We start from the raw sequence: 15,000 nt of genomic DNA on the forward strand, positions 1-15,000 counted from the left end.
AAAATCTTCCCACATTAATTGACTTTGTTTTCATTTTTCGCCTGAAGTTAGGTCATAAATTGCTTATTCCAAATATGAAAAAAAATTGGGTGGTCACCGCCTTTGTTTCGGAGAAAAAGGCAAGGGCAAATTGCCCTAATTTCGATAGATGCGTCAACATAGGGTACGTTCGATTCTGACCGTATTCCAGAATAGGAATACATGGAATATAAGTTCGAAATCCTTCGTTTTTACGGAGATTCACATTAGAATTGTCAAACATCAGCTGAAATGCTATTTTAAACATATTTTTATTATCCTCGCTGCTTTGAAACGCGCCAAACATACCGTTTTAATCATCACTCCAGGTATTCTTATTCCGGAATAGGGTCAATCGAACTCGCCCATAAGGAGTTGTAGCCTCATCTACTCATCCGTCGAAAGTCATAACAATAATATGTTGGAGTGAAGGTTTCCGTGCATAGAAATATAGGAGTGGGTTTTTTAAAACAATTGTATGCCACTGGGGGTGTTGTAAACAGTAGAGTTAATCCTCAACGAACATTTTCGCAAACGCTACCCATTATAACCGCTTCCGGAATTCAGGACACAAGGATAGAAAAATGTAAAAAAAGATAACTTGTTACATTGCTACATTTCATTTTATCATATTTTGTAGAATGTGAGAAGAGTAAGTGATTCATGTCTCAAAAATTAGGGGTCACCGATGACCTAAAGGAGTAACATCGATGTGATGTTGCTAAGCTCTTGGGGAATTTCGTCTGTCACGTTTTTGCGTGACTTGTCGGGGAAGGACTGGAACCCAAGCCAGGATCGATCGATGAAAGGTATTTGTATAAAGAAACAACTTTTTGGAACATGGCAACGAAGTTTCAAGCAGGCGTTCTCTATATTTGGTTCGTGTCTTGTATGATATATGTCCATTGCCGTCATGCTCATCTTCTGTAGTGTGGTTTTTTTGTGAAATATAATATCGGGTTGTTTCCTCGTAGGTCCTCACTATTCAAGTGGGCGAGGAAGACAATACAATTAGCTTTATTTTCATGCAATTAAGGGAAAAGAACTTCAAAAACATGCATTCATTTTGAGCTAAGAAGTTCTTAGTGTAATAAAGTCATTTGCAAAAACCCAACCCCGTTAAATTTACGCAAAGTCGCTGACTAAAACCAACCTTCCTCGAGTTTTAAAAACTTTCAGCCATCACTCGTTTAGCTACCTTTTCCAGACCTTTTCCAGCCTCCCGCCCCTTTCTCTTTAACGTTTTATGATGAATTGGAAATAAATGTGCCATTCTTTTGCCGGCCTGGAAATTTTCCCCTGGCGTTTTTGTCGCCATAAGACATTAAGTAATCACTCTTATTCTTCAGCAATATAAACTACTCAGCCGATCCTTTAGGTCTAAAGTAGTTTATGAGGCTAGCTGCTGGGATTGTGATGATTACTATATCGGGAAAACAAAACGTCGATTACAAGACAGGAAAACGGAACATTTCAGGGCGCTGACCAGTAACAGCCATTCTTCTGCTAATGCTGATCATATGACCCAAACAGGACACAAGATTAAATGGGATCGCTTTGATATTTTAGCCACTGGACAGTCTGATATACATTGTAAAATTAAGAAAACCTTGTTGATTCGCGATTTAAAACCAGCGCTTCATGAAAATGCTGGCAGTGAGGAAACCTCTTCTCTACTAGCCGTTATATCTTTTCAAGCAGATTTAACTAGGTCTGTATATTATCATTTATTTTTTCATTGTCATTACTTTCCTTATTTGGTATTAGAGCGGTTTCAATTGAGTGTAGAAAGTAATTAGCGAATTTCTTCGGTTTTGCATTACTTCACTCTGCGATTGGTTCAAAGTTCTCGCGCCATTTTTTCAACTAATCGGAAGTGAAACCAAAACCAATCATGGCTCGCGTCTGCACATTTTCCCGCACTTTGAGTCGGCTACGTGTAATTACTTCGAGTTTTGATTGGTTTACTGGATTGTCACCGTCCTTTTTGATTGGCCAAAGTAATTACTTTGGTTTTGGTTTTACGACACTAATTTGAAAACCGCTCTATCTTATTTGGCCGCCATTATGAAAGAGGCCTATAGAGCACTGCAGCGGTATCACAGACGGTCAGGGTTGGAATCCCGTTCAAGCCACCTGAGTTTTTCATGCATGAACTGCCGGCCATGAAACCATGGTACTGCGGTAAGCTAGTCAATCACGCCCGGTTCCAGTATCCCCACCTTTTGCCATAAGAAATCTTAAGACATCTGCAAAAAGCCATTCCATGAAAAACCCTTAATCGATGTGTGGAGACGTGGCAACGACGAAACAAGTATAAATTAGTTGACTAAAAAGGCGATTATTGATCATCTACAGGGATTGCGAATCCCGACGGGGACATGACAATAACCAACAGAAAAGACGTTCAGGGACTATTATGGTCTGCTAATCAGTAACAAAGTGCAATCTTCCCATACCATACAGTGAATTTTACTTGACACTGGATAATTAATCTGAAGAAGATTATGCTTTCTCACTTTATGCTTTTTCACTGGAATCAAACGTAAAGCCCTTTCGCTACAAAGTACTCTATAGTCGCACACAATTGTATGCAGTTCTATAAAACAATGGGTAAAGCCTTAATTTGCGTGATTGCCAACGAGACATCATTCTTTCTTCTCTATTTTTGCCCTCATGTTAAGTTCTTTTACTCTGATTTTGAATCAAATCCGTTTTGCTTCCAGTAGTGGCTACAAGATACGACTCAGTAACTCTTCAAGATTTTGTGGTACGAAAGTTCTTCGCAATGCCCTTTTACATCCTCCTTATTTATTTTATTATGATTTGAAAATTGCACTTTTGGGACTGCAGAAGAGTTAAATTAACTCAACTTATACAAAGATTTGAGGTCAAAAATGAATCAGAACGACACATTTATTTAAAGAGTAGAAACAGTGGCTGCTGGTTCAAAGAGAAATCAAGGTGATATTTTGGTGGTATTTTTATCCGTCTAAGAATGTTCTCCGGGTAAAAAAAATTGTTTAGTGCCGCGTTTATTGGGTTGTGGTTTCTTTATTACACATATTTAAGTACATTGTTGAATTGTATGAGGTAAATATTAATATTACGAATCTTGTAATAACGCGAGAGATTATTTCCTTATTTGACTTGTCACCATTTGAATAGTATGAACATTCTAATCTTCTAATACTCACTCGACCAAGACTGGTCAGTGTATCCACCAAATATGAAGCTGCCAACTTTGATTATAGTAACAGTGGGACCCTTTCCATCACAGTTGCTGTGGAAGGTGGATGCTGCCCAGCCATCTGTCTTAGCGCGCCAACACCTCATAAACCTGCTGCGAGATGGACTCTGCAGGACTGGAGCTAAGAAACAATTCAACTTGTTGAGGTACTTGCCATCGAGGTTGTCAAGAATACTCGATGAGTTGAGAGCGCCCGCTAAAAAATGGGTAAGTATGAACAATGTCAAAATGTAACTTCGTTGCGAAACTATATCAAAGTGTAATAGCAGCGATGTGGGTACTGGACCCTTAGCATTGGCGAAAACGTGACTTAACGTCTAGAAATATTTCAACAAACCGTGGCCTCGGTTACTGAAAATGTAAAACCTTTCCGGACCTTGAGGCGTATTCTTTCATCACGCCTTAACGCGCATCAGCTGTACAGATATCCAGCATCCCCAACTATCTAACACAATTGGGCAACAAATAATAAGCTGCATTCATTCACACGCTGAAATTTTAAGCTGGTGAGTAAGTGACGTAACGTTTCGCTAGATCCAACTCTCTGAGGTCGGTGAGTTTTGAACGTGAGTAATTCACTCCTTGCACAACCCAAACCAAGAGTAGATAACTTTTACTGCATTATGGGATTGTGCACGTACTAGTGAATGGTGGACTATGAAATCCAATAATCATTATCTTCGCAGTAACGATTCCCCGTTTCCATGAGGAGGAGCAGGAGGAGGAAAATTACATTCAAAATAAATAAAAACTAGAAGTTATTCAAATAAAAATTAGATAAGATTACACCTAACCTGCCTACGACACTCGTCTTGCATGTATAGTATAAAAAACTGAAGAATGCTGTTTGCTTGAAAGTCTTACTAACTTGGTGAATGATTTTCGTTTACCGGAATTAGGTAAGTTCAAAATGTCGGAGATTAGAACTACAGATTTTGCAAGAATCGAACGACCTTTGTTTTTTGCTATTATATTAACCTCAGTGCGTTCTCAACACTTCCAAAAGATTCCAAATTCAAGACTCTTTAATTAGCAATATTTATAAAGAATCTCATGTAATGTAATATGAAGAAATAAATGCTACGTGAAAGGGAAGAAGAGAAAAAGAGGAGCTATACATAAAGGGTGCGAATATTGACCAGAGTAGCAGACGCTTTTGAAGTGATCACTAAAATGAAATAGTGTGAAAGGGACCTTGCATAAAGTGGCAGTAAATTTGTAAATTTAGTTACATTCTGATATATTACAATTTGCAATGAGATGCAATACAGGCTGAGATGAAAAAAGGCAAAATATAAAGATAAGTGCTAACTTACAACTTGCAATGAGATGCATTGTATCAATGAGACTTTGATGATTCCAAATTTCATGGTGATTTAGAACATCTACAGTCTCTCACTTTTTCCCATAAATGACCAACTATTGTTTGAAACAAGGAGGGGTTACGTTTTTACAAACGTTGGCCGTGTAGCACCTATATTTCAACTGACTGACTGATTAGAGTGTGATGTGAATTGCTAGTTTCGTACCCCATATGAACCATGTGAGCGTTAGCCCTACTAATGGAAATAGGCCCACACAAGGACAGAGAAAATCTCTGACCAGGGTGGGAATTGAACCCACGACCTCCGGGTTAGATCACCGCTGCTCTACCGACTGAGCTACAAGGTCAGACGGGAGCAGGCCGTGGGAACTGAAGATGTTAAAGTCACGGCAATGAACATGTATTCCCATTAGTAGGGCTAACGCTCACATGCTTATATGGGGTACAAAGCTAGTAATTCACATTACACTCTAATCAGTTAAGTCTGTTGTTTGAAACACTTAAGCTTCAAATTCGGGGTTAAACTATCTACTATCTCTTATGCAGAATGGAAGAAAAAAGAGAAAGATATGACTAGAAATTTTCTGGGAAAAGAAATTAACTTTCTTTAGCAAAAGCTGAATGTATTTCCCTGCAAAAGAAAAAAGAAGGAAATTCGCCCAAAAACAAAATGAGCTACAAGAACTGAGAGAGCATAAAATTCGCGGTATAGCTACAAGATCAAAGGCTAATTGGATAACAAGAAGTGAAAAAAGCACTATCTGGAAAAAAATACATTATACAACAAATTAATACCTAAGGTAGTTTTAGAGTATTTATATGCGCAATTCCAAGTTCATGGAAGTCAAAGATTAGAGAGTTTGGTAAATGGTTACCTGTGGTCAAATCTCAAAATATAGAGCAACTGTTCAAAACACAAAAAAGGTGATGAGTTTCACATATGATAGTTTGCGTTAATCGGTTGCCATACAGCCAACTAAGGTGCACTGTAAGTGGAATAAACATCTACCATCTCTGGTCGGAGATTGATCTACCTATTACAGTATCCCTTTCTTATGCATATAAGTGCTAGTAAGCTAAGGAGTTTTCAATATAGGATTTCCAGAGAACTATTGGCATAAATGCATTGTTAATGCAAATGAGTATTAAGCATCATGATGACCGTTTTTTTGTGACAGTAAACCTGAAACCATAGAGCACCCCGTTTGGTATTGCGACCGGATATTTCCCCTCTGGAGCGCCCTCACAAATTGGATTTGGGTGGTAATAGAAATTTAAATAGAACTTTCCCTTGAATCTGTTCTGTTGGGTTATACAAACTGTATGCCCTGCAAAAATGCGATTAACTGTATTATTTTAGTAGTCACGTTTTTCACATATAAATGCAAAATGGAGGGACGTAACCTCGATTTTGATGGCGTACCTTAAGTTTCATTATAATATTGAAAAAATTGCATGTGACTTTCCTCATCCAGAAAAAATGTTAAGTGAGTGGAAACCGATGAAAAAGTTATTTTCTTAATAAAAGATGACATGTATTGTATTGTAAGTAGAGTTAAGTGCTGCATCGTATTCTAAGCAGAATAAGTATTGTACTGTAAGTAGTGTATTTTTGTCCTGAAAGTAGAGTATCTAAGTAGGGTAAGTATTGCAATGTCAGTGGTGTAAGAGAGCTGTGTTGTAAGTAATGTAAGTACTTATGTGTTTTGCAAATAATAAATGAAAAGAATATTCATAGAAATGAAGGCAATAAATTGTATTTGCAAAAACACGTTGAGATGAAAAAAAAAAGGCAAAATATAAATGATAAGAATATTCATAGAAATAAAAGCAATAAATTGCATTTGCCTGTCAAAAAGGTGGCTTTTCTTCGGTTTTATGGTCACGAAAAAAGCAGGATTTGTTCAATTTTATATGGAATATTTGCCCAAATTCAACTTGCAAAGGTTATTTATTCTTAAAGCCCATGGTTTCTCCTGGAAATCGCTGCGTGGTCTGCGTGGTCTGAAAAAAAGACTTCGATAGAACTGAATAAAGTTTTAAAACACGTTTCCGCTGTCAAAAGAAAATTACGCAAGTTGAATGGAATTGTAGTCGGACACATTTCATAACTAACATGGCACGTAAAGGGTGCTACAACAATCAATTATTCAGTCATGAGCCAAAAATGCTGATCTCAAAACATGACGTTCTTGAACCAAAATCTGCCCTCCTAAACACTTCTGAAAAGCTGCGAAAGTTAAGAAAGTTAAATAAAGTTGAAAGTTGAACTCACAAAAGAGTGTAACCGGAAGTCCTTGAAATGAATGGTATTTCCAATTTTTAAATGTAAATATCGAGAGGCCGACACCAGGATGAAAGCTGCAGTTTAGGCGGTCTCAAGCTTGTGCCTTTTGATATTCTTATCCAGAGAACGTTTCTCTGCCTTTTCATAGATACATTATTTCAAATAGCAGAAATCGAAGAAACAACTGAAGACTACTGTATACTTTGTTGGCATAAAATTTGAACTCAGCGATGATCACTTATGAATACAGGAAGTCTTGCTTTGAGTTTCCTTTACTATGATTGATGTGTGCACTGTTCGTGCGTGATATGACAAAATCAGTCAGTTTGACAACCCTCCTAATTTTCTCCATCAATTTTAACTTTAGTGTTCCGTGCTAATAACGCTAATGGAAGAGTAATTACTTTTATCATATCTTTTACATAGTAAGTACTTCAGTGGGCTGCGATTGGTCAATTTAGGGGACCGCAAACAACATTACGGTCCTCTGCATCTTGTTGCTTAATTTAAAGGTCTAGTTATGTAATGATATAATGGATATGTTAACAGCCTCATTTTCCCAGATCGTTCTCTAAATTACGTTTCCTTGCTCTTCCAAGTTGGGACCATAAATTATACTCAGACCCCAATTTACATTTGCTGCCCTCGAATTTGGTTGGTAAAATGGATGTTGTGACAGCAAAACATTAGAATAGTATCCTACGGAAAAATAACGAAAACATTGTAGAAAAGAACGAAGAGATTTTGTATATAACTTCACTATAAAACATTACGATAAAATATTAAACATAGTTTTAAAAAAATGGTTAAAGAAGGTTTTAAATGCGACGTTTCGACTTAAGTCATTATCAAGCAATGAAAATAAAAAATGAACTGGAAAATATAATAAAATTGAAGCATGATGTTATGCTCTAACATCGGTATCGACAATCAACCTGTCTTTCGCAGTAAACCTACTCAACAGATTCTTCGGCCAAAGGAGAAGAAGCCTGATTTAGTTAACAATCAATTCGTTGTGTATCATTTTAAATGTGATCAGTATGATGCTGATTATGTAGGTTTTACTACAAGGCACTCGCATCAACACATTCAGGGACATAAGTATTCTGCCATAGGCAAGCATCTTATTAATATCCATGGTGGTATTGACACCTCTAGTTTAAGCAGTCATTTCTCTAGTCTTAGAAATGGCGAACTAAGTTTGATTGCATGTCTTCTGTATGAAACGGTTTTCATTAAGGAACTTAAGCCTTCATTCAATACTCAAGAGGACTCCATTCGAGCTGGCACAGTGTAACTAGAGAAAAACGTCACAGGCTTTATTCGACTGAAGATGCATCAGGAGGTATAATTGTTATAGTTTCTACATTCCAGTTGTTTGTTTGTCTTTTTTTCGTTTTAATTAATTTCAACAAGATGGCTTAATTCTGTTCTCTCCCAGTTGTCTCTGAATTATTTACTGAGAACACCTTTAATAGTTTTCAAAGCTGTCAGCAGCATTTTATCTCAACATCTTCACATCTTGCCTTCATTGAACGTGAGACCCCATGACTGAAAAAATTCCTAACCTTGCACGCCAAAGGAATTATATTAGGCCAAAGGAAATAGACCTTAGTCAGCTTAGCCTACGTTTGATTGTACATGTGGAGTGAAATTCTTATTAATGATGAAACTAGTTTTTGTGTTTGTCCTTATGCAAAAGATTAAACTTATGGTTGAAGATCGTTAAACTGAGGGAAAAAGCAACTTTTTCGACCGCGCTTGAGTGAAATGTGGCAATAGCTACCACACTTTTAAAATGCTGGAGAATTGAGCTCGAGCTTTAATAGCTTGGGGACAGTCCGATTAATACATGAAGGTGTGATCGATTTGTTCTGAATATTATACACGTTTCTTTCTTCAGAATCAATATTTCAAGTCTTATAGTTTTTTTCCCACAATCACAAACCTCTTTTTCATATTCACAGGAATTCAATCTAATGAATCATAGGTGATGATTTATATGATGATGCAATCGTCCCATATGAATCATCATCATGGTGTAAACATGACACAGAGAATCATTACACAATCATAGTCATCATGCAAATTGATCACATACAATCATCAGTGGAATCACAACCCTGATGTTGTGTGTGTATGTTGGACTATTTATAGAATCATAATATGATGCAAACTGTATACGCTGATCATAACCACATCATCACAACGATGTGTTGCGTGACATTTCATCATGTTTGGAATCATAGCCATGATGTGGTTTGTGTTAATGACACCATTTTTGGAATCAGAACCATGGTGAAATGTGTGTTGGAAACATCCTCACTGGAATCATAAATATGATGTAATATGTGTATGGAATCATAACTGTGACGTGTTGTGTGCAGCAAAAATCATTATTGGAATCGCAACTATGATACAGTGAATGGGATAACTGCTTTTTTTCTGTGGGAATGCATCCCAGGATGTTTTAGAGAGACCGGCTATTTAAAAAACCAACTTGTTAAAGACAGGTGGATTGAAAGTACATGAAAAAATTTTATTTCTCAATTAATCTTTCTAACATTGTTACATGCAAACCGGGGGCATAATTCTATTACTGCATATTGTTTAGTTCTGGAGGCATTTCTGGAACTTGAACAAGATCAATTCCTTAAGTACATCATAAAGTAAAATATTTCTTTCAATACAGGGTTCCAGTACCCTACTGTTGGATCTGCCACTAGCAGCCATTAGCAACCACTACCAATAGCTATACCGAACATTGCTACTAAGAATAATAAAGCTGCTAAACATGTTAGACCTTCACACCAAGAACAATGTTCCCTTAACTTCCAAAAAATGGGCCTATAATTGCACTAGAAGGCTGTTTACATGTACTTTGCTAATGCAATATTTGATCAACTCTTGAGGAGTACTTAACCATATCACAAATGCCATACAAACTTATTAGGCACTGCATGGTGTCTTGCCTTAGGGCAGAGAAAGTTTGCTCTGCTTTTTCCTTTATTCATCACAAAAGGTACCGGTAACACTAAAATTGATTTGACTTAAACTGATGAAAGCAAATGAAATAACGAGATGTTGTCACGTTTTAGTGCAACCAAATTTGCAGAACAAAACTTGGTGTCAAGTAATAATGATTTTTTGTACGTCAGTGACCAAGCTATATTCTTACTATGATGAATATGTACCTCACTATTATAAACACAGTCCCTTAATTCATATGATTTAGTCATTCTTAAAAGCCCTGCTTTAAACACACGTACAACTTCCTTCCTTGCTCTATGTAAAGAATTCTAAAGTATTCTCGGTTTTCACATGGTGTCATGGACGTCATGTTGGAGCCCTTAAACAAAGAAACGGCGGCCATGTTGGAGCCCCGACCAAATCCTCCGGGAATTTAACTCTATTATTATGCAAAGGTTTTCTTTTGTTTCGTCGAAAAACATGGCTGTTGATCACGTGAGTGAAAACCAACAATAGTGGAATCCCACATTGAGCACTAAATTAAGTGACATATTGTTTTAGAAAGTTGAAAGCACCAAGATGTAATAGGTATATTTCAAGTCCGTAATGCAACCTGCTATTTCTAAAGACCAATTTATTATGATTCAAACAAACATGCTACCATGTAGATTGTCCAACTCATAGTTGTAATGGACCTTTGAAAAATATTAATAATTATTATTCAAAGGTCTTGTTCTCCAATGTAGCTTTCATACAATTAATCTTAATTTTCTACTTTTAATTCACAGTTTGCAAATTCTCGGTTTTCACATGATGTCACGACCGCCATGTTGGTGCCCCTAAACAAAGAAAAAGGGGCCATGTTGGTGCCCCAACCAAATCCTCCGGGAATTTAACTCTATTATTATGCAAACGCTTCCTTTTGTTTTCGTTGAAAAACATGGCTGTTGATCACGTGAGTGAAAACCAGCAATATGAAAAAAATATTCTTGTTATTTATCCTTGTTGATTTCTAATGAACAAGTAACACAATTTTCAAATGAATAGAAATTATACACTTCTGACCTCAATGCAAAGCAACTATCATTTAAGTGGTAATGTAATGTCAAACATTATTAGTATCACCCAACTAGTGGACTAATGCAAATCCTGCATTTGCAAATCCTGCACTTTGATTGGCTAAGCTACTAGAGGACTATTATTCATAGTCTTTGATTAGCGAAAAGCGTGACACTTTCTTTCGTTTTATTCCCAAATAAATGTGTCTTTAACTTGGATTTGCTAACTTTATTATTTTTATTGCCTTTCTGTCCAACTAGTTGGGTGATACTAAAACAATTAGACCCTTCGTCCTCAAGGGCCATGGGTCAATAGGTCATTCCTTGACCCGTAGCCCTCGCGGGATACGGCTCTAATTGTTAAGTAGTGCCAAGTGAAACATGATCTTACCCTTTTTTTGGAGTAAAACAGATAAAGCAGCTGCTGTTTTAAAGTTTACCAATAATACTAATAGTGATAATAATGTTAATAATAATAATAATAATAATAATAATAATAATAATAATAATAATGTTTTTCTTATTATTATCATCATCATCATCATCATCATCATCATCATCATATGCCACGTAGCCAACTTAAGGCAAAGTCTGTGTCAATCTGAGAGTACCCAGACAACAATTAATAATGCAAGTATTGGCCACACAATGGTGATCATTGCAATTTGGAACATTTAAACAGGCATTATATACCTAAACACTCTTAGCAATTCACCTAAAGGCCATCCAATTCCGCATGAAAGATCAGACCAATCACATTGCTAAGTCATGTACAGTAACTGTTATATAATGCTTGAAAATTCATTAAAATCTTTCCCAACATGAATGCTCACCTTAAAAATTCAAAACAAGTCCAAAACATAATTGATAGGTGACAAGAAAAATTTCTTTCATAATTTACCGGTATATGTGACAACATACTGTGGATGAATCCTGCATATATGTAACTTAATTGAAATACAAGAGTGCATACATTTGGATTTTATGAATGACTGATCTCTCGGAAGGAATTAAGGAATTACTAAAGCGGCGGAACATTAATCTGAATTTTGCGCCGAAAAAAATAAACTGTGTTCCTTTATTTCAAACGTCTTATTTGCATGCGGGTAAAGTGTATGGTTACAGTAATTGTTATCGGCATCGTTCGAAAGCGCGCTTGAATACTGCTGTACTTTCCTTTGAGATATTTATAGCCTTTTCACGGTTTTAAGTGACACCATTATATTCCTGCATGCCAGCTCTGATCTTCTGATAAATATAATCATCTCTTAATATGTTCCTTTGTACAATTTCAGGAAGTACATGGCGAAAGAGTTATTTTCTTTGTGGCACCCAATTTGTGGGATATAAAGTTAAATTGTTCTGTTTATGAGTTTATTTAAAAGTATTTACAGCAAGAAAATTAAACATTACCTAGCAATAAAATAGAACAATAAGAATCTTAATCTTCAAACGAGTCATATACATCATTTCTATATTGTCATTTTCCCAGGAGAAACGTGACAAGGAGATGGACAAGGCAAACAGGCAGGGGGCACTGAATGGTTTGAGCACAGAAGAAATTTTTGAACGGCGAGAGAGGATCTCTCCTGTGAAAAGTAAGGCTGTGGCAGTGCGCCCTGACAGTGACGATGAGGATGCCAAAAGGGACCTCCTTTGCAGAAGGAAATTATTTTTGAAAAATGCAAGAAAGGTGGCAAGTGCCCGTCGAGCAAAAGCGAGGTTGCTGCTGGAAGCTGTTGAGAGGCCTGGTGGCAGTCACCTTCAGGTCAGAGATTTGCTGAAGCTGACTGAATCCAGCCAAGCTAATCCACAGATTCCAGTGGTGCCCTCCCCTCCAGACAAAGTGTTTGTCCCAGAATCACCACTTTCCAGCCAAAATTAATCGTTTAACCCATCGACATCCAAACCGGCCGAAACCAGCCAGACTTAGTATTTTACTCTGTCTAACGCCAGAGCATTTTACTCTGTCTAACGCCAGACGATTTTACTCGTCGATGGGGAACCCCTGGGAGTCAATGGGTTAATAATGTCTTTGCCTTTGGTGTGACTGATTGAAAGTTTTTTTTTTTTGTCAACAAAGCTCATACATGTGTCCATTGAAAGGAATCTTAGCATGAATTTCTATTTGATTCTTTTTCACTTGACTTGTGTGGTATACACTTGTCCATAAATACTGGTGGTTTTCCAAGTTTTGCAATATTCAAGGTCTTTCCTAGATCCAGAGATAATAAATTATTCAACATTTTATATTGTCAGTGATGACAGCACAAAATTTACTTGAACTTGGTGTGTCAGTTGTACAATCTATTGTCACGGGACTTACTTTTGTACACAGTAAAACTAGGTTCTAGCCACCAAAAAAAAGAATTCCAACAAACAGAAACTGTGTAGTTTTTATGGTTTCTGTAACTGGTCTGGGTACTTAAGTCACGCATTCCAACTGAGGAATTTGAATGTCTCTAGAAGAAAAAATGTGGCATAGAGTATTAAGTACCATCCCTTTTCTTTTAAAAAATCATTTCTCATATATATAAGCATATTAATTTTTTGCTGCATTTGCAGTCTGAAAATTGCTGTGAATGTGTATGTTTACTTTGCAAAATTAAAAACTCCTTTGAAGTGCACCTTTTGGATTTCAATGAACAACATGTATGATCTTTCAGATTTTGATGAGTCTTTGGCATTATGACTTGAACCCTGACAGAGGTTTGCATAAGATTTCATTGAGTAGTACCTCAAAGAAAGTAGTTGAACCTTTATTACCCATATCTTAATAGTACTTCAGATCTCTTTGTTTAATAGACACCCATTCGAACAAATTGTCCATGGATTAGTCATTACCCAATGAAGTCATTTAGGAAGCTCCTTTCAAGATAAGAATTAACAAAGACATTTCCCTTTTTGAAATTAATTTCTTGTTCTCTCATTTTAGAGACACGCATTCAGCTTTTTTCACTAAAAATGATGACATCTCAATAATCATAATTGCATGGTCCCTCATGTCCCTTGAAGAGACATCATCAAACAAAGGCATCTCTCTTCAATTGCTGGAGAGTCCCTGTTCAAACAAAATGTAAGCCTCTGAACCATGGCATCAATTTTTCTTACTCTTGTAGGGTAAGGTCAATTTTTTCTTAAAATCTCATTGAGCTCCAGTGAGGTAATGCAGCAACTTGAGACTCTGCCCTTTCTTGCTCACAAAGCTAGATGTTGTTTTCATAGTCGAAAGAAACATGACGAGGGCATGAAGGGTGTAATTTTGTGTCTCATAACATTACTCACTATAAAGAGTAACTTCAACTCTAAAATTTAAAAGACACATTTTCCTTAGCGCTTTCTAAACCGATCTATATATAGAGCATATTACATGGCCACGCGGGGATACGAATTTTATCTTCGAATGCTGCAAGTATCTCTCACGAGTGAGCGAAGCGAACGAGTGAGAGATACTTTCAGCACAAGCGGCCATGCAATGTTCTGTTTATTATACAGATATTGATGAAATGTCTAGATTTAAAACAACTTGTTTTATTCATTTTCAAAATGATGAAAAAGTGGTCACCAACCGCTAAAACATGCATGTTGTGTAACATGAAACAAGATATGAAAGTTATGAAAAACAAATCATGGTAATGTCAAATTTTGCAATAAAAATGTTAATGTAGTAGAGAAAAATTATATTAAAGCGCAAAAGTATCTTAAAATGAAGAGAAAGCTTGCATTTTATTGGGTAATCGTGTTGGTCACCATGACAACACCTGTATCCTCACATGTGAAAGATACAAATGATATGTTCACTGCGCACGGTGAAGATATGATTTTTTAGTAAAAGGAGAAATCCTGGTATTTCATCAATATCTATAACCGAATAACTACGGTAATAAATATATATACATAAGTGAGAACCAACCAAGATACTTGTACAAAGGCGATTATTACCGTTATTATTATTAGAAACAAAAGTCTGAAAAGATGACATCATCTACATTTCTGGCCTCAGTTGTTCAAAATCACTATCCAGTGGATAAACACTACTAAATCCAATAATATTCAGTTATCCAGTGGATAGTGCTATTCACTCTTTGAACAA

General features: G+C 36.5%; 1 protein-coding gene across 2 annotated transcripts in view; it reads right to left on the reverse strand.

Moving 5' to 3' along the window:
• LOC138013569 (uncharacterized) overlaps nt 1–15,000 on the reverse strand; it is a 20,328-nt gene that overhangs the window by 1,204 nt on the left and 4,124 nt on the right. The window contains exon 2 of one of the 2 annotated variants that reach the window (XM_068860677.1): nt 3,216–3,389. In XM_068860677.1, the coding sequence (XP_068716778.1) occupies nt 3,216–3,389 (174 nt within the window). Of the gene's footprint in view, nt 1–3,215; nt 3,465–15,000 lie in introns of both variants that reach the window. The other variant, XM_068860676.1, reaches the window with a different exon arrangement.

The sequence above is a fragment of the Montipora capricornis genome, chromosome 8 (assembly GCF_036669925.1).
Source record: "Montipora capricornis isolate CH-2021 chromosome 8, ASM3666992v2, whole genome shotgun sequence".
Classification (NCBI taxonomy): domain Eukaryota; kingdom Metazoa; phylum Cnidaria; class Anthozoa; order Scleractinia; family Acroporidae; genus Montipora; species Montipora capricornis.